The sequence below is a fragment of the Gekko japonicus genome, unplaced genomic scaffold (assembly GCF_001447785.1).
Source record: "Gekko japonicus isolate JY-2015 unplaced genomic scaffold, Gekko_japonicus_V1.1 scaffold101, whole genome shotgun sequence".
Taxonomy (NCBI): Eukaryota; Metazoa; Chordata; class Lepidosauria; order Squamata; family Gekkonidae; genus Gekko; species Gekko japonicus.
In genome coordinates, this window is record NW_015165238.1 from 1,609,415 (window position 1) to 1,634,473 (window position 25,059).

At 40.8% G+C, this 25,059-nt stretch overlaps 1 protein-coding gene across 3 annotated transcripts in view; it reads left to right on the plus strand.

The window, feature by feature from the left end:
* MLLT10 (myeloid/lymphoid or mixed-lineage leukemia; translocated to, 10) overlaps positions 1-25,059 on the plus strand; it is a 147,684-nt gene that overhangs the window by 64,686 nt on the left and 57,939 nt on the right. For 2 of the 3 annotated variants that reach the window (XM_015410006.1, XM_015410004.1), the window contains 3 exons: positions 956-1,051; positions 17,461-17,556; positions 22,281-22,536. In XM_015410006.1, the coding sequence (XP_015265492.1) occupies positions 956-1,051; positions 17,461-17,556; positions 22,281-22,536 (448 nt within the window). The remainder of the gene's footprint in view (positions 1-955; positions 1,052-17,460; positions 17,557-22,280; positions 22,537-25,059) is intronic. The other variant, XM_015410005.1, reaches the window with a different exon arrangement.

Sequence of the window (25,059 nt, forward strand, 5' to 3'; positions counted from 1 at the left end):
GTGAATATATATAATATATATACTATATCTATCTCTATCTCTATCTATCTATCTATCTATCTATCTATCTATCTATCATCTATCTATCTATCTATCTATAGTGAAAATGAGTCTAATTTTCATTTAGACTTTTGTACACTTGCAGGTAGTTTGGCCTAGATTTTTTTATATACTTCAGCTTATGTTAAGGTGTGATTATCTAGAAATGCTTTGCTTATTGACTATAAAATAGTAATTTGACACATTTTACTCTCTGTATAGTTCAGGGGTAGCGAATTCCTGGCATGTGTGCTGTGCTGACAGTGACACATCAGACTGTTTTGCTTGGTACCCAGGTTTAGATCTCTGCACAAGCAGTTGAGGCAGTGGCAGCACTATTGTGGCCAGCAATATGGGAGAAGGCAATTGGCATAGGTTGTGCCTGTCATTGTCTCCCATACCTGTGCAGCCACCAGCTCGGTTCAAGGCGTATCCCTGAGATTCTGCCAGTACCTCTGGGGCTTAGCTTGCTCTGAGAGTATCTGCCCATGTACAACCCCAGTTCCCCTTCTTGTGTTTGTTCTCTGGCACACTAGCATAATGGGTAGAATGTGCATTTTTTGGCATTGGGCTGTTCCAGCTGTTCTTAAGTGAGAAAATTTATAGAACTAATCCTTCCACATGTTAATTTTTTAAACTAGAAAGTTAATTACATGTAAAACAGATGAGCATTTCTCAATATACACGTGATATAAAATTATGCTTTTGAATATACAATGCCATCTTTACAAATGGTGGTAGTATTGAAAGGCGTTTGATCCCTGTTTTTCCTCAGTATTTTTTTAGGCTATGTGTTTTGGTTAGTTTTTAGATAAATTCGTAAATTTTTATTTTGAGTCACATGGCAATTGTCAGGTCTAGTTTAGATGGCTGTTATCTATAGTCATTTACATAAGTATATATTTTCTCTTTTTAGAAAAAGAGCAAACGGGCATCTAATAGGTCTTTTGATCAAAGTTTAAGTGATTCTTCCTCTCACTCTCAGGATAAGCACCATGAGAAGGAGAAAAAAGTAAGTGGATATGTTACATAACACATCTGCTTTATAGTATTAGCACCTTCAAAATGTTGCATCATAAATTATTAAATGTATTGGAATGTTTGGTTTCTGAATTGTGGACAAAAGCTATATTAACATTGTATGCATGTTGATTTGGACGTAACAAGATGTAGTAGAGAAATCCCCCCCCCCTTTATTTCATTTTGCCAGTCTCCTTGTTTTGGCATATGAAAAAATGGGATTTAATTAGTGATTAAAGTAGGGTTTCTTGCATGCAATTGATCTAATTATACTTCCTGTTAAAAAAACCCACCACTGTGAACTTGTTTTTCATTTGGTTATATTAGTAGTATTCTAGTTCCTAAATATCACTCTTATTCTTACATCTTACACTTTGTTACAATCTTTCATGTACCCATTTCACTTCATTGTTGAAGAAAGCCAGCTAGAGGTTGCTTGCTGGCTGATCTTTTGGTAGTACTCAAACTTGTTTGTACTGTAATTACAGGGTGCCATGTCATTCATATGGAAATCTGTAATCTTTCAATAAACTGTGAAAAAATCACTAAACCTAAATGCATCCCTGTTGACTTATTCTTCTTATACTTTGATTTTAGATAGTTTAGGGAAGAAGTTTGATTCAGTGTTGGTAAGTGAATACTTGCAAATTTTTGGCTCAAAATACCAAATTTACAATTGCTTAAAGTTGTTTGTTTTCCACTGTGTAGAACTAAAACAGCAAATCTGCATAAATAACTGGAGCCTCCAGGGAAGAAAAACAAACGTTGTATGGATGCTCTAAATCTGTGTTGAACACCATTTTCCTTTTGTGACATAACTGTTTTCTTGAGGAATGGATTTGGCTTTTCTTATTAACGTACATTGACTTGGAAGAGCCATTGGGGCATGTGCATCAAGCTTTTCTGGCTCACCTACTTATGCCTCCCTCCCTAAGGCATCCTTCAGGTGTAGGGGGCTGTGGAATGGCATAAGAATCTGTTGTCTGAAGGGGAAAGCAGATGATCTTTCTCTGTCCATGTGTGAAGTGCTTTAGGTGTGTAGAAAGGGGCTCTCTGGATCCCAGCCATGGAAATACTGAAAATACAAAAAGGGCACTCATATAGTTATATCTTGAAATTGCAGTTGTGGACGAGCCAGACAAAAGCTAATTAAATAGTCTTTTCCCACAGAAGCTGTTTTAGTCTTGGTAGGACATTTCCATTTTGGCAGATGTATTTTTGTTCACTTACATATGAAGAAGTTTTTATCCTGAATGTATAGTTGTTCTTTCCTCCGTGACCCTGGTTTTTCTGAGTAGCTATTACATGAGCAAGTTCTTAGACATGTGCCACTGCAAGGCATTGATAAAGGTACTAGGAAAAAAGGTGACCTTTTGAACTATTCAGAGAGCTACCACAAGATGTTTTGGATGTTTAGTGGTGTTTTTTTAGTCAATTACTAAGGTTAGTATAGAATTAAGAATATTGTTGAGGGCTAACCTGTAAATTCTGTGCAGTGTTAAGCTAATTACATCTTGAAAGTATAAACCAATTAATAATACCCTTCTGAATAATAATAGTAAAGACATCTGTTTATGTCGTTCTATTCCGATGTATCAAAATCTATTGATTTTTTTAAGTTTTGAAACTATTATTTTTTAGTCATGAAGGAAGTTGTTTATTTTATTATCCAGTAACAAATATCCTAACTAGATGGGTTTGAGGAAAAGGCCCTTTGTGGCGTGTCCAGTAGGGATTTCAGTACCCTACCACAGATGGTTAAACCACCTTCAGGGCCTGGAAGTTCTTACTGGGCGAAAGGTCTTACTGGCTAATGGCTATTTAGTATATTTTGTGCCTCGTCTGAGATGGTTTCCTAATCGTTATTTCTGCATTTTTGATACAAGAGATTTTATTGGGGTCATAGGCCTTTGAGGTATGTGTGTTTGCTGTGCTATATGTGTTGGATGGAAAATTTGCTCTTTTGCTTCTGAGAATAAAAAAGTAACATTCGAATTATCATTCCATGTGGAGTGGTAAATAAGCCAACTTTATTGAGAAAAATGTTTCCATTTCAATTTGTTATTTTGTTACAATTATTGATAGTACCTTGTGAGTGAAGTATTTTGTTGGATGGAAACTTGCTCTTGGGAATTTTGAGGTAGAATTGATGTTTTGGTGTAGAATCAGATGCAACTTTTTGAAAAATTATAGCAACTACAGATCTGATATGAGGGTAGTTTGTTATTCCAAATCATCTTACTTATTCATTCTGATATTTATACCATAGCATATTAGTTAATTGACTCAGGTGAGAACCCCTTGCTCTTTGTGCTTAGAGACAGAAACCACAGAAGGTTTTATCTTCTGCATCATCAGCATAAATTGCTGGTGGAAGAGAATCTTGCCTGCCTGCCTTCCACTTTCTCCACAGTCCCCTATTAGTGTCAGATGATACTGGAAGTTGGGGCTCCTATATGGACAGCAAAGCATTCCCCAGGAGTGGCTGCAGAGAGGATGGAAAAGTAGACTAAGCTGCCCTTCTCTGCCTTTTGTTAGCTAACGGAAGTTCCAGTACAGTGTTTTACCCTTCAGATTCTTGGTCTGGTTTACACTATTTTCATGTTCCAGTTGGCAGCATTTAGCTTTTTAATCTTGAGCTTTAAATTTAGAAAGAGGTGATGTACACTCCTTTTTTGTGTGTGAGTATTGTGTGTGTGTGTGCTTATGAGCCTGGAAGGCATAGTGACTTCTGGTGACCCCTAGTGGGGCTAGGACATTTCAGAGAGGCTTGATAACCTGCCTCTGCATCCCTGGCCTTGGTATTCCTTGGAGGTCGCCCTTCCAAGTACTTGCCATGGTCAGCCCTGCGTAGCTTCCAAGATCTGATGAGACTGGGCTAGCCTGGGCTATCCAGGTCAGGTTAGGCCACCAGTGAATTCATAATACGTGTTCTCAGAAATACTTAAATAGTTATTATTTATTTTATGTCCACCCAATAACAATCCTAGCAATGGTACTGTTGTCTCATCCTATAGCTGCCTTATAGCATTTGGAAAACACCCAAGAGCCAGTGTGTTTTAGTGGTAAGAGTATCAAACTACAATTTGGGAGGCCCATGTTCAAGTCTCCACTCTTGCCAGGGAACCTTGCTGGGTGAGCCAGTTGCACATACTTAACCAAACCTACCTCACAGAGTTGCCAGGGTCAGCTCTGCTTAGCTTTCTGATGAGATCGGGCTTGCCTGGGCTATCCAGGTCAGGGCACGTACACTACTTCTTGAATCCCTTTTGTCTGGTCACTTATTTCTCATTATTTTTCTCAAGCCTAAATTTAGATAAGCCACCTTAACCTTCAAGCAAGAATTCTTCATCTACATAACTGCCTGTATTATTAAACTTTCATGTGGTATACTAACGCACATAGTCATTTATTCCTGTCATACATGATAAAAATAAATTTTAAAAGTGGTGACTTAGATATGAGCTTTTTTTTGCTGTCTTCATTGAAGCAGGTAAAGAGACTATGTACTAACTCTAAAATCCTAATAATTAATAAACAAATTAAGGATTACTGTAAAATACAGATACATTTAATTTGAATAATTTTTTTTTTTGGTTGCAGCCTGGAAGTTGACAAAGTCTTAACTAAGCTAAATAGCACTCTCTTCTACCTAAATATAGGCAGTTCAGAAATGAACTTGGTTGAAAACCATGTTATTGCAATCTCAAGGCCTCAAAAATTTCTAATTTTCCAAAATAGCAAAAATATGCTTTGGATTTTTCCTGAAGACTTGTATATAACAAAAATAATATATAGATCTATTGAATAATCCCGCAGATTGTTTCTTTTCTTGAATTGCTGCAGAAAAAGAAGCTGCAATGGGAGTCCCCAAAGAGGTGATCATCAGATAGTCTCCTATTGACATACTGATTAGTATAAATTAGTTTCAAGGAGGCCTGAAGAGATGTTTTTCTAATCCTGTTTGCCTTTTGGGCGCTGTTTCTGTATTTGGAGAGAGATCTGTGGTTGGGATTGCATCCTTTTGTAAATTCTATAATTCGTAAAATATCTTATTTATTCCTTGGGAAGGAAGAAGGAACAACACTGGATGAGTTGAATTTGCTTGGTTACTCAATATTTTGTGTTCCTCATTCTTGAATGATTCCACATTGGGGCAGTTTGTCTGATGGGATGGCTACTCCTTATGGTCAGTAGCCAGTCTTTTATATGGAAGATACCAAACAGGGGGCTTCTCCTCAGTTCCCAGTATTAGGGTCTTGGCAGAAGTCACGATCAAACTCTTTAGAGAAACTAGTGTTTCATTATGCCATAAGGCAACTTTTTCCTCCCTACCCCCCATTTTAAACACTGCTGAGTAGAAAGAGGCCTGGCAGCTGCTGGGAAGAATCACCCAGCAATGTCCTGCTCAGTTTCTGTCAGATTCTCCCTTTGCAGAAGGGAGATCACATCTGATGTGGGAGCAAGACAGGGAATGACCTTCTAGGCTAGCATTGGCACCCCCTACCCAACTAGAGAGTCTACTGGTTTATGCTGTTTGGAAGAATCTATAGAGTACCAGGAGCCTTGTGGTGCTGTCTCTCCTTGCAACCACTTTCCTATCCAGTCCGACAAGTCAAAGCATTCACAAAGGTTAGACATTAGGCCTAAAGAAATCTATCATCCTCCATGATGGCAGACAAAGACCGAAGAGAGAATGCAGAATATTAAGTAATCAAATTGTTATTGTTAGAAAATTCTAAGCTTCAGGGATCCAAAGGATTACAAAGGTACAAAGGTCCAGCAGTCCCAAAGTTTGCAAATTCCAAAAATAAAATTAAGATCTTCTGCTGAGGTTAGTAGGAAAAGAAACCCAAGTCTTCACACTGCAGTTCCACACCGGCCAGAAGTACATTTAACAAAGTAAATAAACAAGCAATAAATAAAACAAGGTAAAATATACTAGATAATATAATATAGAGAATTTTAACAATTCCACAGCCCCGATGCTGCAGTTACCTTAGGGCTTTTGTTTTGTCTAGCTTCCATTCTATAATGCAGCATGGCTCTAATTAAAGAGCCAAGTACCATTTAACGCACTACTATTTAAATACCCTTTTAAACACTGCTATTTAAATACTATAAGCATGTTAAAAGTCATATGGAAGAATGTCTGAATGTCCCTATCAAAACTCTATAAACAGAGTCTCTCAAGGTTAGCTTCTCTCAAGGCTAGGTTCTCAAGTTCCCTAATCTCAGACTCTGCAGGAGGAGCTCAGCCTTATCAACAAGCTGAAGCCTAGTCAGCAAGCCAAGTCAACAAACAACAGACTAAGAGTGGAAACATTAACTCCATATGCTTCTGGCAAAAACAATAGATAAAATAAAGTAAACGGAATAAAATAATACAAACAAAAGGTTTTAAAAAGTTTTTAAAGTTTTAAAAATAGAATGGAGCGCAGCTGCAACACTTTCCTTTGCTTCTAGAATGGAACTGGAAGATGAGAACAACACTTTGGCTCTGCCCCTTTCTAGGGCTTCAGTTTCTGCTTTCCATGCTATGTGATTTCTGATTCTAAAGAAAGAGTGATGTCCATTCAGAAATATTGCTCTGGCTGTAGTGTGAAATGTGAGTGCTGGTGGCTTCTGAGTTCTCTTAAGTGAACAGAGAATGCCCCAATGGTTGATTGTAGGCAGGGGTCATTTCGTAGAAAAAGAGGTGCAGGAGCTCATTAGCATAACTCATTAACATAACTTATTTGCATATGCCACACCCCCTGACATCACCGGAAGTGTGTCAGAAGGCAACACCCACTGTTCAGGCTCCAGTGGACTGTTTTGGATTGCTAGCTATTGGGGTGTGTGTGTGGAGGAACGTGCAGATCTGTCCTTGCAGAGGAGGGAGAGCTTGTACCTGAATAAACTTGGTCTTAAAGGTGCCATTGGACTGTTTTGGGCAGGGGGGAGCTCTGCAACTTACCTGGCTGCTTCTTGCTCTGACTGAGGGCTGCTGGGAGCAGGGGGTGGGGCTTGTTGCATGTGCCCGCCCCCTGGGCTCTTTACTGCCGGAGCTTCGCTCCTGTGCGCTCCTGCAGGAAATGACTCCTGATTGTAGGTACTGTATCCAGGCAGGCGGCACTCATAGGCTAGCCTTGGCACCACTTAAAAGCTAGCACAAGGTAGTCAAGAAGTACAAGAACAGAAACAGTAGTTGTTTGGAAAAGAGGCCAGGGAGGAGGATCCTGGTCCTATACCAAGGGGACCAACGGTTTCCCCCGTAGGTGTTCTAACCCATTCAGCTCATACAATCCAGCAACTTGGGGCATGATCTCATTCAGCTAGGATTCCAAGCTTCTACCCCCTCTGTGGATCAAGCCATTTTGCAGCACACTGAGGGTTGCTCAAAGCTGGAAGAAGGGAAATTGTCAGGCAACGCCTCTATGGAGGGTGCCGAAAGAGCATGGCTTTTACTTTCAGAGTGTTTTTTCCAAGATTCTGGTCAAAATTGACTGAAGACTGCAGAGAGGGAACTAGTAGAACTGTTTTCCAGGCAAAGCCACTAAGTATCTCTTTCCCAGAATTACTCTAAAGTGTGGTTAAGGCAGAATGGAAAACTCCAGCACAGGGCAAGATGGCATGTAATATTTATTTATTCATTTATATATTCGATTTCTACCCCGCTCCAACCCTGAAGGGTCTCTGAGCGGCTTACAAGTTCCAAATTTATCCCTAGCTAAGGCCACATGTCTACAGGGGTTGGGGCTGCCTACCGGCACCCAGGTGGCAGGGCTCGCTGTTTTTCTTAGTTGTTCTTCCCGGGCGGTCTTTCGGGTGTCAGTGCTCGGTTCCTGGTGTGGTCGTCCGGTCCGGCGGCTTCTTCTTTCTCTTTCGGCGGGCTCGTCTGGTATGTGGGTCGCATCGGCTTACAGCCCAGCTACGTCCGTACGGCTCCGCTGCGCTTGCGTCACGTCACCACGTCCTTCTGTAGCTCCGCCTCTGTCTCCACCTTCATCGCTTCGCTTGCCTTCGCTCTGCCGCTCCGACGCTACGCCACTCCATCGCCACCATTTCCACCATCACCGCCGCCGCGGAAATTACATCAATCTGATACCATATATATTTCTTATATATATATAAGAAATGATTTGGAAAATATTTGAACACCTGGTCTTAAAATATTTTATTCATCATGTTAAAATAAAACGTTCCATAATCAATTTCTTTTCTTTTCTTTTCTTTTTTCAATTTTTCCAATTTTTCGGAAAGAAACAAAAAGGCTTCAGGAAAAAAAACGGGTTTTCTCCGAATTTTTCCGGTTTTTTTCCGGGCCTTCACATCTCTAGGTGGGTCTCAAACAGCTGTAGCAGCTGTTCACTGATGTTACCAGCAGGCGTTTTACCGCCTGCGCCACCGCTCCCTGCTTTCAGAGACTTTGTGGCAGTGTTCAGGGTTTTTTTGGTGGACACTGTAGTGACCCCATTGGTTTTCTCTCACACAATCTTTTGACAGCAGTGGTACTAAGGTACCCATGCTACATGCACATTATAGCAGCACTCAGGAAAGGGCTCATTGTTTCCTTTGCAGCATTTTAAGGATTCTGCCACAATAAACTCCATTTTCTCTGTGGCTATCTATATATGAGCCAACAGGTTTTCTGCAGTGGATGCTACTATCAAAGGGAAGTGAAGGATATAATTCAGAAGTTCTGGCTGGCAACACTCTGCCTAACAGAGTCCTCCATAAACTCTGATTATTATTATTTTGCTAGAATTATGCTCTTCAAAGCTATGATGTATACCTGGCTCAGGAATTAAAAAGTCGGTCTTGAGGCCTAAGCACTCCTTACCAGTGCCCCTTTCACTGGTTCTAGGGTCTTCAGACAGCCTCTAGATGGTGGAGACTAAGAATGAGGAAAAGGGCCACCGTGAACGAGTAGGAATGTAGGGCAAAGTGACTTTGGTCCTTTTGTTCCTCCCAAATAATTTCACAGGTCTAGAGAGCTCATGAGTTCCAAATCTTAGTGGCAATCCACCTGGCAAGAACAGTTCCTCCTTCAGAGTTCCTGCCTGGATCCAGTCTTTCATTTTGGATTCTGGAACAATTTCCTGGTTTCTGCATATTTGAGGTTCCTTCATTGTAATGGTCTGCACAGAGTGAATTTTGTTCATAAAAAGTTGTGCCACAGTAAATGTGTAATCTTTTTAAAGATGCTACAGGTTTTTCTGTTTCTGTTTTAGCAGGCTATCATGGCTGCTAAAATTTTGTTTCTGATTTCTAAGATCAGTGATTGTTACTACAATATTACTTGTTGAACAGTTGCTGCTCAAATCATATTTTACTAGATGAGGCTAGACTGTGACTCGGTTCAGACATTATATTCAGTTATTACCAGATCATGGTTTGGTAAATGGGAATGCCCATTCTATTTCTTGTGCACCACCCCTTTCATTATAATAATTAATGATGGCATCTGAACCAGCATGACTAATTTTAATCCTGATTTCAGTCTCTCAAAGAGGCAGAAGAAGTGATTTCACTCCCTCCCCTCTGCCACCTTCCAACCCATGTGTGTCTTGCAGCCCTGCCTGAAATAAACTTCCTGGGGCTGGAAATGGCTGCCAGTGGAGGGGAGGCAGCCAGGAAGACCTGCAGCTGTGAGCACTTTTCACTGACTGATCAGGGCATCCAGCCCTATGGCTAGCAACAACTGCGGTTGTACAAGATTAGATGACACTGTAAACGATAGTTATTGTTAACCAGAATAGGGTTAACCAGAATACGTGTTGGTGGTGGTTGTGGTGGAGAGATGAGCACATGATTGTTTGGAATGTGTATATGCCCAAAGCATGCTTTGGTGGCAGTTGCCTAAAACAACTACCCTGAAATAGAATTGCTATAAATTGATCTTAGGAGAAGAAAAACTAAACTCTATAAATGAAGGATAATTTTCCACAGACGTTATATATCTGTCACCACTCTCATACTATACATCTTCAGAAGATACTTTACAATATGTCTCCATTCTTGTTTTTAGCTTTATGTCTTTTAAGGTTCATTTAATATGTGCAGAGTATAGAAAAAAAGTACAAAATAATTATATTTTTGACACAAGTTAGTGTTGTTGCAAATATTGGACAGTCTCACATTGATTGTATTTACCTGTGTAAAGATTTTATCCATCTTAAAATGGTCACTTCAAATCCTGGAATACGCTTTCCCCTCCAGCTCTCTCTCTCTTTCTCTTCACTCCTTAAATTTCTTCCTATATCTCTTGTAGTAGCCTGGTATTTTTTACCTTCTCTATTGCAGTGAATATCATGAATACTGAACATCTGATTTTCCACCCACCCACCCTAGCATTACTCTCTCTGTGCTCTCTCCATATCAATTGACAATATCCCCATTCATCTTCTAGAGCAGGAGCAAAGCCTGGTCTCCTTTTTGCTCTCTGTATTCTGTCTGATGCCAGAGGATGTTGCTTCTCTGTTTACAAAAACCCAGCTGTTTCTTTTTGTTCCCTTAGCAAAATCTTTGGTTCCCACCCTAATAATCTCTTACCTACTGCAACCTTTTCTTCTTGGCACACTTTGACCCCCCCATCTCTATCTAAAACTCTGTTTTCAGTATCAGTCACATTTTTGGTTCTGAGTATGTGATACCCATCCTTAAATCTCTAAATTGGCTTCCTGTCCTATTGTAGATGCTACATAAATGTCTTGTGCTTACTTACAAAGCCTCCAGGGTCTCCCCACCCCCCCATTTCCCAGCCCTGTGACATCTTTGTTTATATTTGCTCCTTCAGCTTCACCACCCTTGGTTATCTGAAGGCCTCCTGATTCCACAAGCAACTTTACCCTTTCTTTCTTGCTGCCGCTTGTGCCCAGTTTGGCCCCACATGCACCTCATTTTGCTATGGGGAAGTAGAATTTAACCAGATGTCCTAGGTCCCTAGTTGGCAGACCCTAGTGAGAACTTCACCTCTCCAGGTTTATTCTGCTACTACTCCAGACTGAAATAGGATTTATTTTTGGGACACTACTACAGTCTGTATTAGAGATATGTCTGTCCAGTATTTGGGATGCTAGACTATTTCAGTCTTTTTTTTTCAAGTTAAGAACTGGCCACCTAGTCTAGATCACTACTGTTGTAGGAAAAACCTCAAGAATCTTACTTATTAGAGTAATTAAGATCCTGGTAGGTGTCTTTGTAGCTGGTAAGCATGGGCCATGTTAGGCTTTTGGGTGCAGATAAGTCACAATAGCACCAACTTCAGAAAAGGAAAACATTTCATTTGATTATAGAAAGGAAAAGCATATGATTGAGCAAGACAATTGTCTAACTAACTAAGTGAAAATAAAAGGAGTAATAAATACAATTATCTATTCCTATGTTGGTGAGTTAAAAGATTGTCAGAATAATCTTAAAGTTACCTAAGAACATAAGAACATAAGAGATGCCAATGTTGGATCGGGCCAAAGGCCCATCCAGTCCAACACTCTGTATCACACAGTGGCCAGAAATACCAGTGCCATCAGGAGGTCCACCAGTGGGGCCAAGACATTAGAAGCCCTCCCCCTGTTGACCCCCCCCCCAAGCACCAAGATGACAGGAAGTGGTGGGTGCTACAAGCCGTCCATGCTTGTAGCCGCCACCACTTCCTGTGGCAGTGAATTCCAAGTGTTAATCTCTCTTTGGGTGAAGAAGTACTTCCTTTTATTCGTTCTAACCCGACCGCTCAGCAATTTCATGGAGTGCCCACGAGTTCTTGTATTGTGAGAAAGGGAGAAAAGTACCTCTTTCTCTACCTGCTCTTTCCCATACATAATCTTATAAACCTCAGTCATGTCACCCCTCAGTCGTTGTTTCTCCAAGCTAAAGAGCCCCAAGCGCGTTAACCTTCCCTCATAGGGAAAGTGTTCCAACCCTTTTATCATTCGAGTTGCCCTTTTCTGCACTTTTTCTGTCCTTTCTCTCTCAAACCTAATTTCTCTCTCAAACCATATTTAGGTCTCTCTGTTGCCCAGCCAATCCTAGGCATTTTCATTTAAGTCTCTCATGTTCCTAAAAATATTCCCTTCCAAAGGTATCTTCCCAGCCCCCCCCCCAAAAAAAAAGAAGTAGAAGAAGCAGCAAACCAACCTTCTCATCAAAGAACAAAGCAATCCATCCTAACAAAGGATGGAGCTGTTTCTTTAATCTCTACCAGACGCCTGCTATCCTTCAGCAGGCTCCTTGAACAGAACAAAATTACTGTTTAACAAAGTTACTTTGTTCTGTTGGCTATCTTATAGGAATTCGGATTTTGCAACCTTTCGTTTGCCTATAAAGTTGGTTTCAGGTTTACAGCCGTGCAAAATTGTAATCTTTTTTCAGATACCCGTGGGTAAATTTTCACCACACCTTATACCTAGGACTTCCTCCCAGACCAGCAGTGTGATGGTTCTTCTCTCTCTCTCTCTCTTCAAATCCTTCCTCCTCAAGACCCACAAATTTTTGGAAGGCTTTTGGCAGACTCCCGTTATTGAAACTCTGCCTAAACATATGTGACTGGAATCAATGCATATTCTTTCCCTGTTTATTTGCTCCTTCTCCCGCCCCTCACTTTATTGTCTCCTTTTGTAGCAAATTTGAGGTTGTAAGCTTCTTGTTGTCTTGTATTTTGTGTAGTACTTACTGAAAGGTAAAGGTTTCCCTTGCTCGAAAGCTAGTCGAATCCGACTCTATGGGGCGGTGCTCATCTCTGTTTCCAAGCCAAAGAGCCAGCGCTGTCCGAAGACGTTTCTGTGGTCATGTGGCTGGCATGACTAAATGTCAAGGCACACAGAACGCTGTTACCTTCCCACTGAGGCGGTACCTATTTATCTACCTGCAATTTCTTGCTTTCGAACTGCTAGGTTGGCAGGAGACTTACTGATAGCATTATGTAAATTAGTTCCAAGGCACTTGTTGCTAAAATTGACAATCCATCTATATTTTTCATTCAGTAAGGTCGTGAGCATTCCTTATTGTATGAGCAGTCATAACCAACTGTATAATGCTTGGCAAAACAATTAAATGTGATTTTTTTAATAATGTAGTTATTCTGGACAAGGACATAAACAGTTCCTCTCTCTTGCACTCTATTTCTTCTCTTTTTTTGAGAAGAGTAGAATATGTAAACATGAAATGTCAGCCAAACATATGTAACATGGGAGGATTCATTCACTTTTAAAATGAACTAAATAATGTTCATAGTCCCGAAAAAAGTGTTTACCACTTTACATATTTGCCAGAGAAGGACTTGTAAATCGATAAAAGTCATCTAGCCTTAAAACCAGTTATCTTATTTCTATTTCTGACATTAGGAAAAGGTTTCCCTTGCTCAAAAGCTAGTCATATCTGACTCTAGGGGGCAGTGCTCGTCTCTGTTTCCAAGCCGAAGAGCCAGCTCTGTCTGAAGATGTTTCCGCGGTCTTGTGGCTGGCATGACTAAACGCCAAGGCGCATGGAACGCTGTTCTGACATTATAATACTGGATTTTGTGCTTTGTTTCTTTTTAACATTGTTGTGAAAGTATTCCTGTGATCACTATTTAATTAGCTTCCTGGCACTCATCTAGGAATTTCTATCCTTTTCTAGGAATGCCTTACAAATGCAGTTTTCTTGGGAAGGGGGGGAGGCTGTTGACTAAAAACCAAAACATCTAGTTCTAAATATAAATCTTTTATATAATTCTCACTGCCTCAGATTTCATTCTATCCTTTTCAGTGTGTTGTTCTAATTATATTACAGTACATCCAGTTCATAATCTGGTCCAGCTATTAAATTTAGTTGATAAGCATGTTGACTATATCACAAAAATATCACTTCCTGTACATATGAACTTGCATAAGCAATATATTATTGAATCAGTTATTAAAACCTTTTCTGCCTCTAATGTTTAAGTAGCTCATTGCTGCCCACCTACATGTCACATTGGGGCAGAAATGGCAGATCAGTATCAGGTTTAATATGGGGGTTGGGCACTTAGTTAAATTGTTCATAATTTAATAACTCCTATTAAAATGCAGCTGATTTCTGAAAGTTGCAACTTCTGGGCTTGATGTACCTTTCACATCAGTTATGGAAGACAATACAGCTGGTGGTCAAAGTAAAATGTGCTTTGGCGAACATGATGACAGACTATTTGCAGTCATTTTTAAGTTCCACGTGTTTAACTGTAGGAAGGAGAAGACTGGAATTGGCCATGACTCATCATAGCTAAAAACTGCATGGACGATGTATGTAAATGGTTAACATTTCTTATTTTGTTAGGCTGCATTATTGATTCTTGCAGAGCTCTGGTGCCTTTTTGTTTAAATAATTTGATGACTTTGACTGGTATTTCTGTTGAAATGGTGTAGCACTAGGGTTGACAACCTCCAGGCGGTGGCTGGAGATCTCTTGCTCTCACAGCTGGTCTACAGGTGACAGATAATCAGTTCACCTGGAGAAAATCACTTCGTTGAAGTTGGACTCTATGACATTATGCCTCAAACCCCGCTCTCCTCAGGCTCCACTCCCCAAATCTCCAGGTATTTTCCAACCTGGAGCTGGCAACCCTAAATAATACTGTTTCTGCTCAGTGAGAAGAACTAAATTTTCTTTTTCAGCTTGTATAAAGGATCTGTTTGGAATGTTATTTTGAGCTAACATCATTTATTTTATGAAGGAAGAATTAATTTAAAAATCCATTAATGTTAAAGGCAATCCAATTTATTGAAAATATTTCTAGACTGCCTCTCCTGGCAAAGCAGGTCTGTATAGAAGATCTCTTCTAAGATTTGGTGATGGCCAGCTTGCTTTTGTGATGTGTAGCCTGATTTGAAATGAATAGCCTGTTACTATGAACTATATCATCCTCTGGTATATATAATTCTATTTTGGTCATGGACTCACCTGAACATTCCAACACACTCCAAAATCAGTTCGCTCTCTGATCTGTCATTCAGAGGTTCTCCCTATCCACTGGCTGTTTGCCTGAGTCCTGCCTCCAATATTCTAAACAGTTTGCTGTTCCTCTCCCCCCCACAGCCAGTCAGAACACAGAGGTCATTTGCATATCTGGCCTGATTTGCCTTTGCCTCGGAACACAGAGGTAGTTTGCATATGCGGCCTCACTGGCCTTTCCCTCTAACATTCTAAACAGTTTGCTGTTGATGTTCTGAGGTAAAATACATTTCCCCTTAGTGTCTGTTGGGGGAAACCATGGTTGCAAATCTCCAGGTGAGGGCTAAAGATCACTCAGAATTACAACTGCTTTCCAAATGGCAGAGATCAGTTCCCCTAGAGAAAATGGTGGACTCTGTGTCTTTATATCCTGCTGCGATGCCCCCTGTATGACAGCCAATGTGACGTAGCAGTCAGGGCTTCAGCTATTAAAACTGATGTCCAGATGACCCAGATCAGTTCTCTTGGAGACAATGGCTGCTTTGGGCAGTGGATTCTATGGCATTATACCCTGCTGAGGTCCCTCCCCACTTCAAACCCTGCCCTCCCCAGGCTCTACCCCTCAAATCTACAGGTTTTCCCAAACCCAGAGTTGGCAACCGTGTAATTGGCTATGGAACCACTTTCCAGACCCTTGGAACCCAGAAAACGTGGCACAGGAGGAGGTGCTTTTCTACCTTAGCTGTGACTGCATAGCCCCAAATTAACATAAGCCAACCTCCAGGCGGCACCTGGAGATCTCCAGCTATTAAAACTGATGTCCAGAGGACCAAGATCAGTTCTCCTGGAGACAATGGCTGCTTTGGGCAGTGGATTCTATGGCATTATACCCTACTGAGGTCCCTCCCCACCCCAAATCCTGCGCTCCCCAGGCTCTACCCCTCAAATCTACAGGTATTTCCCAGCCCAGAGTTGGCAACCGTGTAATCAGCTATGAAACTACTTTCCAGACCCTTGCATCCCAGAAAACATGGCACAGGAGGAGGTGCTTTTCTACCTTAGCTGCCACTGCATAACACCCCCCTCCCCCTCAAAAAATAAGTCAGAGGTGGAGAGAACCATATCTGTTACCATGAGGCTGTCCTCCCATTCTACCCACTTGGGGCAGCAAAATGACTTGAGACAGCCCTGCCTTATAGCTAAGCAGAAGGAAAAAAACTTGGCTTGCCTCCCTCCATTTTCAGCTTCCCTCTGCCGCCCCACCAGCCACAGTCGGGACACTCATCTGGAGCTTCCTTCTAGATTTCGTTGTATTTCTTCCCACAATGGGCATTACTCCTAGTATATATATAAAACCAAGAGAGAAACATGGAGAAGATGCTGGAGAACTTGACCAGATAATTTGCCTAAAGTAGTTTATCTCATCTAATCAAGATTATTTTGGTTTTCTAGAGAGTTTTGTGCCATAGTACTCAAACTGTGAAGACAATTTGTTGAAATAACAGTTTGTTTAAAAATGCATATATGTGTTTGCTCTGTCTTAGTATCTTTAGTTGTAACTGTGCTGAAGTTTTGAGATAACCTGAGTGGTTGAAAACCAGTCTGAATGGTAGAATTTAAATTTCACCAAAGCTAAATCTTATAAACAGTGTTTACCCATCTCATCCACATTTTAAATAAAAAAGGTTGAGTTATAGTTATTTTATTACTCTTCTGTCCCACTTCTCTTCCATTGTGGAACTCAAGATCGCACATACAGGATTTAAATGTTCTATCTAGGCAGTGACGAGACCTGCGTAGTTTCTGTAAGGTTGCTTTATCAGATGCCTTTAGATCAGACCCTGAGAATTTAACTATATTGTTTTAGTGAAGATTTTCAGATATAATTAACATGGCAACTAACTACAAATTAGGTAACTAATGTAAATAACTTTGAAATTACAGGCTACTGAAGTTTTTATTCAGATTCCACAAATTTCCTTGCTAGCTCCCAGTGGCAGGCTCTTCTTTTCTCACAGGTGCTCCTCCCAAGAATTCTCTTTGAAGAGTAGATCTTGTGGGGGAGAGAGAGGAGGTGGTCTGTTCCTTTTCCATCTAGCTTTGTAGAGGGCAGAAGCAGTGTCATGAGTCTCTCTCACAGCTTTCCCCTTACCCTTCATCTCCAGCAGGCACTTAGAAAGATGGCAAAAGCTGTTTTCCAGGTGGTGAAGTAAGAGCCTATCTCTCCTCAAAGTGCTCTTTGCAAGCCAGACTAGTAAACCAAGCCAAGATCTGTGTATGTCTCATCCTATAATTACATACACACATGCTTCTGGAATAGATGTGTGACATTAGAAGTCAAGAATTCTTTTTGCTTTTAATAATATGCTCCTTTGAGTGGATGTTGCACCACAAAGAACATCGTGCATCATATATATTAATATGAAGTAATGTTTTAATTTCAACTTTAAATGGCACTCCCCCTCATTTTCCATAACCCTGATGTTCCATTTTATTTGCTTTCATTCTTTTTAGAAATATAAAGAAAAAGATAAGCATAAACAAAAACACAAGAAGCAACCTGATTCATCACCATCCTTGGTTCCTTCGCTCACTGTAACTACAGAGAAAGTAAGTGAGTTTTTCTTTTGTTGAAATTACTTTTTTGTTCTTGGTATTTTTTATATAATAAAGAGTTCTGCAGCTGTTGAACTATTATTACACAGAAAACCTTGTTCAGAGTGCTTCTGATCAAATAAATATGATTTTAGATACCTTTACCATAATAAACTTTAATTTGAAAATGTGTACTGTTTCTCATAAAAAATGAAGTGAAATACTCAGAAGATACTAAATTATCCATGTTGCATTCAGCTGAAGGATGTTTTTTTGTATGTGACATACCTACATGTATCAGATTACTAAAAAGGATAATTGGTCAATAACTTGGATTCTGTTATTCTTCCTGAATACCTTAAGATCCCGGAATAAATGTTCTTGGAATTTAATTATACATTCCATTCATTTATTTTGAATTGAAGAGACTGATGTGACTGTCATAGAAGTAACTAGTTGAGGCTGAATTGTTAAAACTGAACACATTTTCTTTCTGCAAAAAATGGAAAGCAGGAAGGTTATAAACTTGCTGCTAAGAGTGTTCCTGTATTTGAATGCAGTTTTGTAGACTGCCTTTCCAAAGTTTCAGTTCTGTTATAAGTTGATGGACATTTTACCCATTAGAACAAGCATCATATTGTTTAACTATTTTTTGTTGCAAAAATGTGCAAAACCATTCCATTATATTTATGTATCTATGTCTTTGCAAATGTGAAACCCAATAATTAGACTTGTTCAGTTTTCTCTTAATTTAGAACTTGAATGTGTATGTTGTTTGTTTGGCTTTCATGATATGGGGTTCTGTGATATGATGTGGATCTGTGGCTCAATGGTAGAGTACTTGCTTTGGCCCATTGAGCCACAGGTCCCAGCTTCAGTCCCTGGCATCTCCAGTTGAAAGGGTCAGGCAGCTAGAGATGGCAAAGACCTGTACCTCAGACCCCAGAGAGCCACTGCCAGTCACAGGGGACAGTGCTGACCTTGATAAACCAATGGTCTGATTCAGCAGAAGGCTGTTTCATATTTTCCAAATGTGTTACTACGCCATGGTCTTTGAGCATCACAGTGGGCTACTTGAACCCAGAAAAATTGGACTGGCTCCTCAAATCAGGGTAGGCTGTCTTGCTGCTCTTCATATCTTTTTTCATCTCATAGGTCCAATTCAGTGACGTGATATCCAAAACATCTGGAAATTCTAGGTGGAGTTTAGACTCCACTACATGAAGTTGCCTTAAACCGGCCATTAATTTATCAAGGTAGTATTGTTTAGTGTGAATGTCAGTGGCTCTTCATGGTCCTGGGTAGAGTTCTTTCACATCACCTACTATGTGATGCTTCTAACAGGAGATACCAGTGACTGAATCTAAGGCCCCGTCCCCTCCCATGCCTGTTTTACCTCTTGTAAGGCAGCAAAGCCTAGTACCAGTTACCTTTCACATTGGAACAAAAAATCCCAACTTCAAGTATGTGGTAATGGGATCTGAACTTGCTGAGACTGAGAGGGGAAGAGATCTTGGGTTATAGTGGCTAGCTGAATGAAAGTGTCAACCCAGCTTGCCATAACAGTGAAAAGGCAAGCTGCATGCTGGGAATTATTAGGAAAGGGACTGGAAATAAAACAGCCAAAATCATAATGCCCCTGTATAGATCTGTGTGTGGCCTGATTTGGAATACCAGTCACCATATATCAAAAAGGACATTACAGAGTTGGAGAAAGTACACAGGAGGGCAGCCAAGATGATAAAGGGGTTGGATCACCTTTCCCACGAGGAAAGGCTGAAGATCTTAGGATTTTTCAGTTTAGAAATGAGATGACTGGGGGGACATGATAGAGGTTTATAAAATTGTGCACTGGGTGGAGAGGGTGACCGAGAACTTTTTCTCCCTCTCCTAAAATATTAGAAGTCAAGGGCATCCAACAAAGTTGATAGACAGTAGCTGCAGGACAGACAAAAGGACATATTGCTTGACAGCAAGTGATTAAAATGGGTCTATTGCTGGCAACTAGCCATGGTCACTAAAGGGAAGCACTGGCCAGAATTTACTGGTGTCCGCATTTGCAGCCCAGGCCTGGGGAGACCAGAAAGAAGGCAGTAGCTCCTGGATGCCACGTGGTATGGACAGGCTGGAGACTGGGTGCCTAGAAGCGATCCTAACAGCCATCCATCCATGTCACCTGGAGGTCAGTTCAGGAAGCAAGGAGGGTAATGGGTGAGCTTCTGATGCAGCGTTCTGCGTCACAGCCCTCTGTAGGCATTTAAACCACGCTGCTGGGTGCCTCTGCAGCGTGGTTTTTTCCTTAGCCCTCTCACCCTCAATTTAGTAGTTACAGGTTATCTGTTAACATACTTGTAATCTTGTCACAGCTGGGGCGGTTAGGGCATTGGGAAAGATCCTTTTGGTGGGGAGATGAGTCTGCATGCCCACATCCCCTGTTTGGGGACTTCCTTTTGTGGTCTTGGGGGTGAGCCAGGAAGTGGTATGCCCAGCTCGGGGGCTGTCTGTAGGCTCACCACCAGGTGGTTGTCAGGAACCACACAGTGGCTGCTGCCCATGTGGTCCCCACTTGATTGCCACTCCACAGTCCCCTGCCAGCAAGTGGGCTGGGGGGATGGTTTTCATCGGGTGGCAGGTGGGTCATCTGATGCTGGATCCATCCCTATGCTGCGCCAGTGCTCTTTTGTACGTAATCAATAAAGCTGTGGCCATTTCCTTCTACAAAGTGTTGTTGTTTGTTCTTTCTTCCACACACTCTCCTTACTTGGCCATGGGCCCTCAACCCTTCACATTTATCAGCAGTAAATCTCAGAATACCAGTGCCAGGAAGCAACATCAGGGAAAGGCCTTAGTCTCTATGTCCTGTTGGCTGTCTATAGTAACTGACTGGCCACTATGTGAGACAGGATGATGCACTAAATTGAACACTGGTCTGATCTAGCAGGGCTGTTCTTGAGGACAAAGAACTCAGACCTGGTGTCTGATAAGGAAGAGGGAGAGCTATCAGAATGCAAAAAGCAAATACCAAAGCCTTACTGTGAGAGTAACAGTAAAAAAACCTATCAAAACAAATGTTAAAAGTCAGCATTATTAAAAGTGGGTAAGAATTAGCAGTCTATGAAGTAGTGGGTAAAACATTTCTCCATGAAAGGGCAGAGCTAATGTACCAACTACAGTGATAAAAAGGAACCCTGGCCCACAAATGCTAATGGGTTACATTAGCTCACCTTTTCAGCTAACTGCATAGTAAGGGGGGGGGAATCATTATTACATAATGCCACTTGACTAATTATATAAGTATACAAATCACAGATATTATTTCCTTTTCAAATGTTAATAGAGTAGACAGAATACTTTTTAAAAACTGAAAGAATTCTATAGGGATTTAAACAGACTAATTATATTTGTGGGATAATATGGTCTTTGTGTAAGCAACCTTGTGAAAGCTAATAAACTATTATATGCTTTAGGTGAGATTTCATTTTCCTTTTACAGTACCCCCCCCCCCATTGGAAGAATTGATGGAAATCCTCAGACTTTTCATTCTGTATATGTGCAAAAAAAGCTTGTCTTAAGAAGTATTTTACTGATTCCAGAGGGGGGGGGGAATATTTCACAGTATTTTTTTCTCAGGGCATCCCAAAATTTCTGTTTTTCCATTGGAAAAACTAAAAAAAAGTCTCGGGGGGCAAAAGGGAAAAGGACCCTCCCAATTTCCCCACTTTTTCCTGGGCCTTCATACCTCTAGCTGAGGTGTGATTTTATTTTAATGTGAACTGGGCAACTAGTATCCCGTTTCTTTGATTTGGTATTCATCTGCTACATCACAGCAAAAGTTTTAAAAATACACAAAGAGAATTGGGGTTAAGATGCCCTCCTCACCCAAATAGTAAATATTTTTAACAGTACCATCCTAGCTGAAAACATGCTGCCATGGATCTTATAAACATTCAACAATGGATCTTATAAAGTGAGGTTTAACATGATATTGATACGTTGTGCTTCTTTATGCAGACACAGCATATAAGTACAAATAGGCCTGCATAAGGTACTTACAGAGCTGTATTTATTCAGAGGAAGTCAGGACACCTGGCTATTAGGTGAAGGGAAAGCCTCTGCAAAACATTTCCTATCCCCATTTAGTCAGAGCATATGTGCCACTGAGCACTGGTTAGTAGTGGAATCGGGCTCTGTTGCAGGGGAGGGGAGTCTTAAGAAACTGTGTCTATTGTAGACTACACTAAAAATGTAATTTTTGTGGTATCTGGATAAAATTTTACTTTCAAGGATGATAGTTCAAATGCCAGCATGAAATAAGGAAAATACTATTATTAATTCATTTAACTTTGGGATGTAACAGTGCTGAAGTTAAGAACAGTGTTATTATTTACTAAATATAAGTATTTTAATTAAAAATAGTATGTCAGTATGTGCACTTCCACCAATTGCTGCAATCTGATGCTTGCAAAATTGACAGCTGGTATCTTGTTGATGTATTATTAAATGTGTGCTATTCTTTGTACTACCCTGTTCGTTTAAACTAAAGAGCTCCTTACGTGTCTAATTCTTGTAAGTGGTAATTTTAACTTCTTATAAATATGGTACTGGGCTTAGCTTTTTGTTCATGTTTTTAAATGCTAGGACACTTCCATTATTCTGAGTTGTGTCCTTTGGAGTACAGTTAATGTTTTGTGGTCTAACTGTTTTTTAACTTCCTTTTTTCTTTGGTTCAAAACTGATAGACTTACACAAGCACTACCAACAATTCTATGACAGGCTCCTTGAAGAGACTGGAGGATACCACAGCTCGCTTTACAAATGCAAATTTCCAGGAAGTTTCTGCACATACTTCAAGTGGCAAAGATGTTTCTGAGGCCAGAGGTTCAGAGAGCAAAGGGAAGAAGTCAGCAGGTCATAATTCAGGTCAGAGGGGAAGAAAGCCTGGTGCTGGAAGGACTCCTGGACCTCCGGTGTCAACAGCTTGTAGTTTTCAACAAGGTATTATTCAAGAATGCTATATTACTTCCATGTTTACCTATTGTCACATAGGTTAAAACCCTTTAAAATACTCTTCATATTTCATGCTTGAATAATGAAGTAGCTGCATCTTTTTTGTTTATTTTAGAGAGAATGTTTTTTTGGCTGCTAGTGAATCAAGAGGGAACCAGATGCATGTGTTTGTTAAAATAATTTTTGGGGAAGAACATACTTTTAGATACAGTTGTAATAACAGAAGTGGTATCCAGAAGAAGATTAAATTTAGTTTCTGGTTTTCAGCAATGTTTCTGTATTTGTAAAGTATAATTGTCTGTGGTTCGTCAATCTGGTTAAAAAAGGCAAAGAACTTCATTTTTTCACAATCTTGAGTATTTGTTGATCCAGTTTGAAATCTGCCCTAACACTTCTTTATTTTGGCTAATCAGCTTGTATTGTCTAATCATTAATAGAGTACAGCCAAAATTATTGAAATGTTGCTTACTGATAGTACACATCTAATATTCATATTTCTTTGTTATATGAAATCCTGGTTCAGTCATCACATTTCTGTTCTTCAAACCATAATTTGAAAGATTGGTAATGCAGTGCAGCCTTCTAGTTTTGTCTCCCAACTGTTAGATCTTGGGTCCAAGTACTCTTGCAACACTCTTGAAGTAGCAAGATTTGTTTATTGAGAGTTACGAGTCATCCAAGCATATACAGAGTTTGTGTTGGAACTATCGGCCCCTAGCTAGGGCCAAACCTATACAGAGTGTGGGACCACCCCTGGTTCCCCAGATGCCCAATCATTCATTCCCATCCGGCCCACCAAAGCTTCAAGCTCAACCCTGTAGCTGCCCACAGGACCTGCAAACTAACCGTTATATTATCTATGTTGCAAGGTCATGCCGACCGCTACAAGCTCTAGGCCAGTGAAGCAAAGATTCACACAGGCATTCAGTCCCAAAGAATGCACATAAACAAAAGCAGTGGGGAAAATCAGAGAGGAGGAAAGGAGTTAACCCTTGATGTAACAGAACAGTAGTGTCAGTGGAAAACAACCCATGACAAGCGAGGCACAAGCTTGACATTCTGCCCCCTCTGCTCCCCTCAGCCGCCAGGCTTGTGAGGGTATTTTTTATGCAAAGCACAAACCAAACGTTTAGCATTAACATGATTCTTCCGAATCCACTCATTGTGTCTCAGGTCAAAGTCACGCCATTTGATCAGATAGTACAGCTGGCCCTGTTTGATTTTAGAATCCAAAATGTCCTTGACCACCTGGTGCAGTTCCCCACCCACCATCAGAGGAGGTGGAGCTGGAGGGCTCCAGGTTGTTGGTCTCGGATCCTTCTTCAGCAGACTAAAATGGAAAACAGGGTGGATGTGACGTAAGTTCTTAGGCAAGTCCAATTCAACAGCCACTGTGTTAATAACACGCACCACCTTGAAGGGCCCTACATATTTCCATCCTAATTTTTTCCCTGCCTGCATGCCCTTTAAATTCTTAGTTGACACATACACTGAGTCCCCAGGGTGCAGTTATTGCAGCTGCAATAAAAAAGGCCAACACTATGCTGGGGATTATTAGGAAGGGAACTGAAAACAAATCAGCCACTATCATAATGCCCCTATATAAATCAATGGTGCAACCTCATTTGGAGAACTGTGTACAGTTCTGGTCACCACACCTTAAAAAGGATATTATAGCATTGGAAAAAGTGCAGAAAAGGGCAACTAGAATGATAAAAGGGTTGGAACACTTTCCCTATGAAGAAAGGTTAAAACACTTGGGGCTCTTTAGCCTGGAGAAATGACGGCTGAGGGGTGACATGATCGAGGTTTATAAGATTATGCATGGGATAGAGCAGGTAGAGAAAGAGGTACTTTTCTTCCTTTCTCACAATACAAGAACTTGTGGGCACTCCATGAAATTGCTGAGCAGTTGGGTTAGAACGGATAAAAGGAAGTACTTCTTCACCCAAAGAGTGATTAACACATGGAATTCACTGCCACAGGAGGTGGTGGCGGCTACAAACATGGACAGCTTCAAGAGGGAATTAGATAAGCATATGGAGCAGAAGTCCATCAGTGGCTATTAGCCACAAGGTATAGATAGGAACTGTCAGGCTGGGGCAAGTGATGCTCTGTATTCTTGGTGCTTGGGGGGGGGCAACAGTGGGAGGGCTTCTAGTGTCCTGGCCCCACTGCTGGACCTCCTGATGGCACCTGGTATTTTTGGCCACTGTGTGACAGAGTGTTGGACTGGATGGGCCATTGGCCTGATCCAACATTGGCTTCTCTTATGGTCTTATGTTCTTATCCCACTTGGGTGACCTGTGTTTTTCAGCTTGGGCTTTGTAACTGTCTTTTGCTTTTGTTAATGTCTTTTGGATTGAGGTCCACTGTTGAGCTAACTCAGACCACCAAGTATTCAAGTTCCCCGGTTCCGATGGCCCAGATGTAATAATGGGTAGGGGGCGCCTTCGTAACTACAATTTTAAATGGGGAAGCCCCAGTAGAGCTGTGAACTGAGTTATAGCT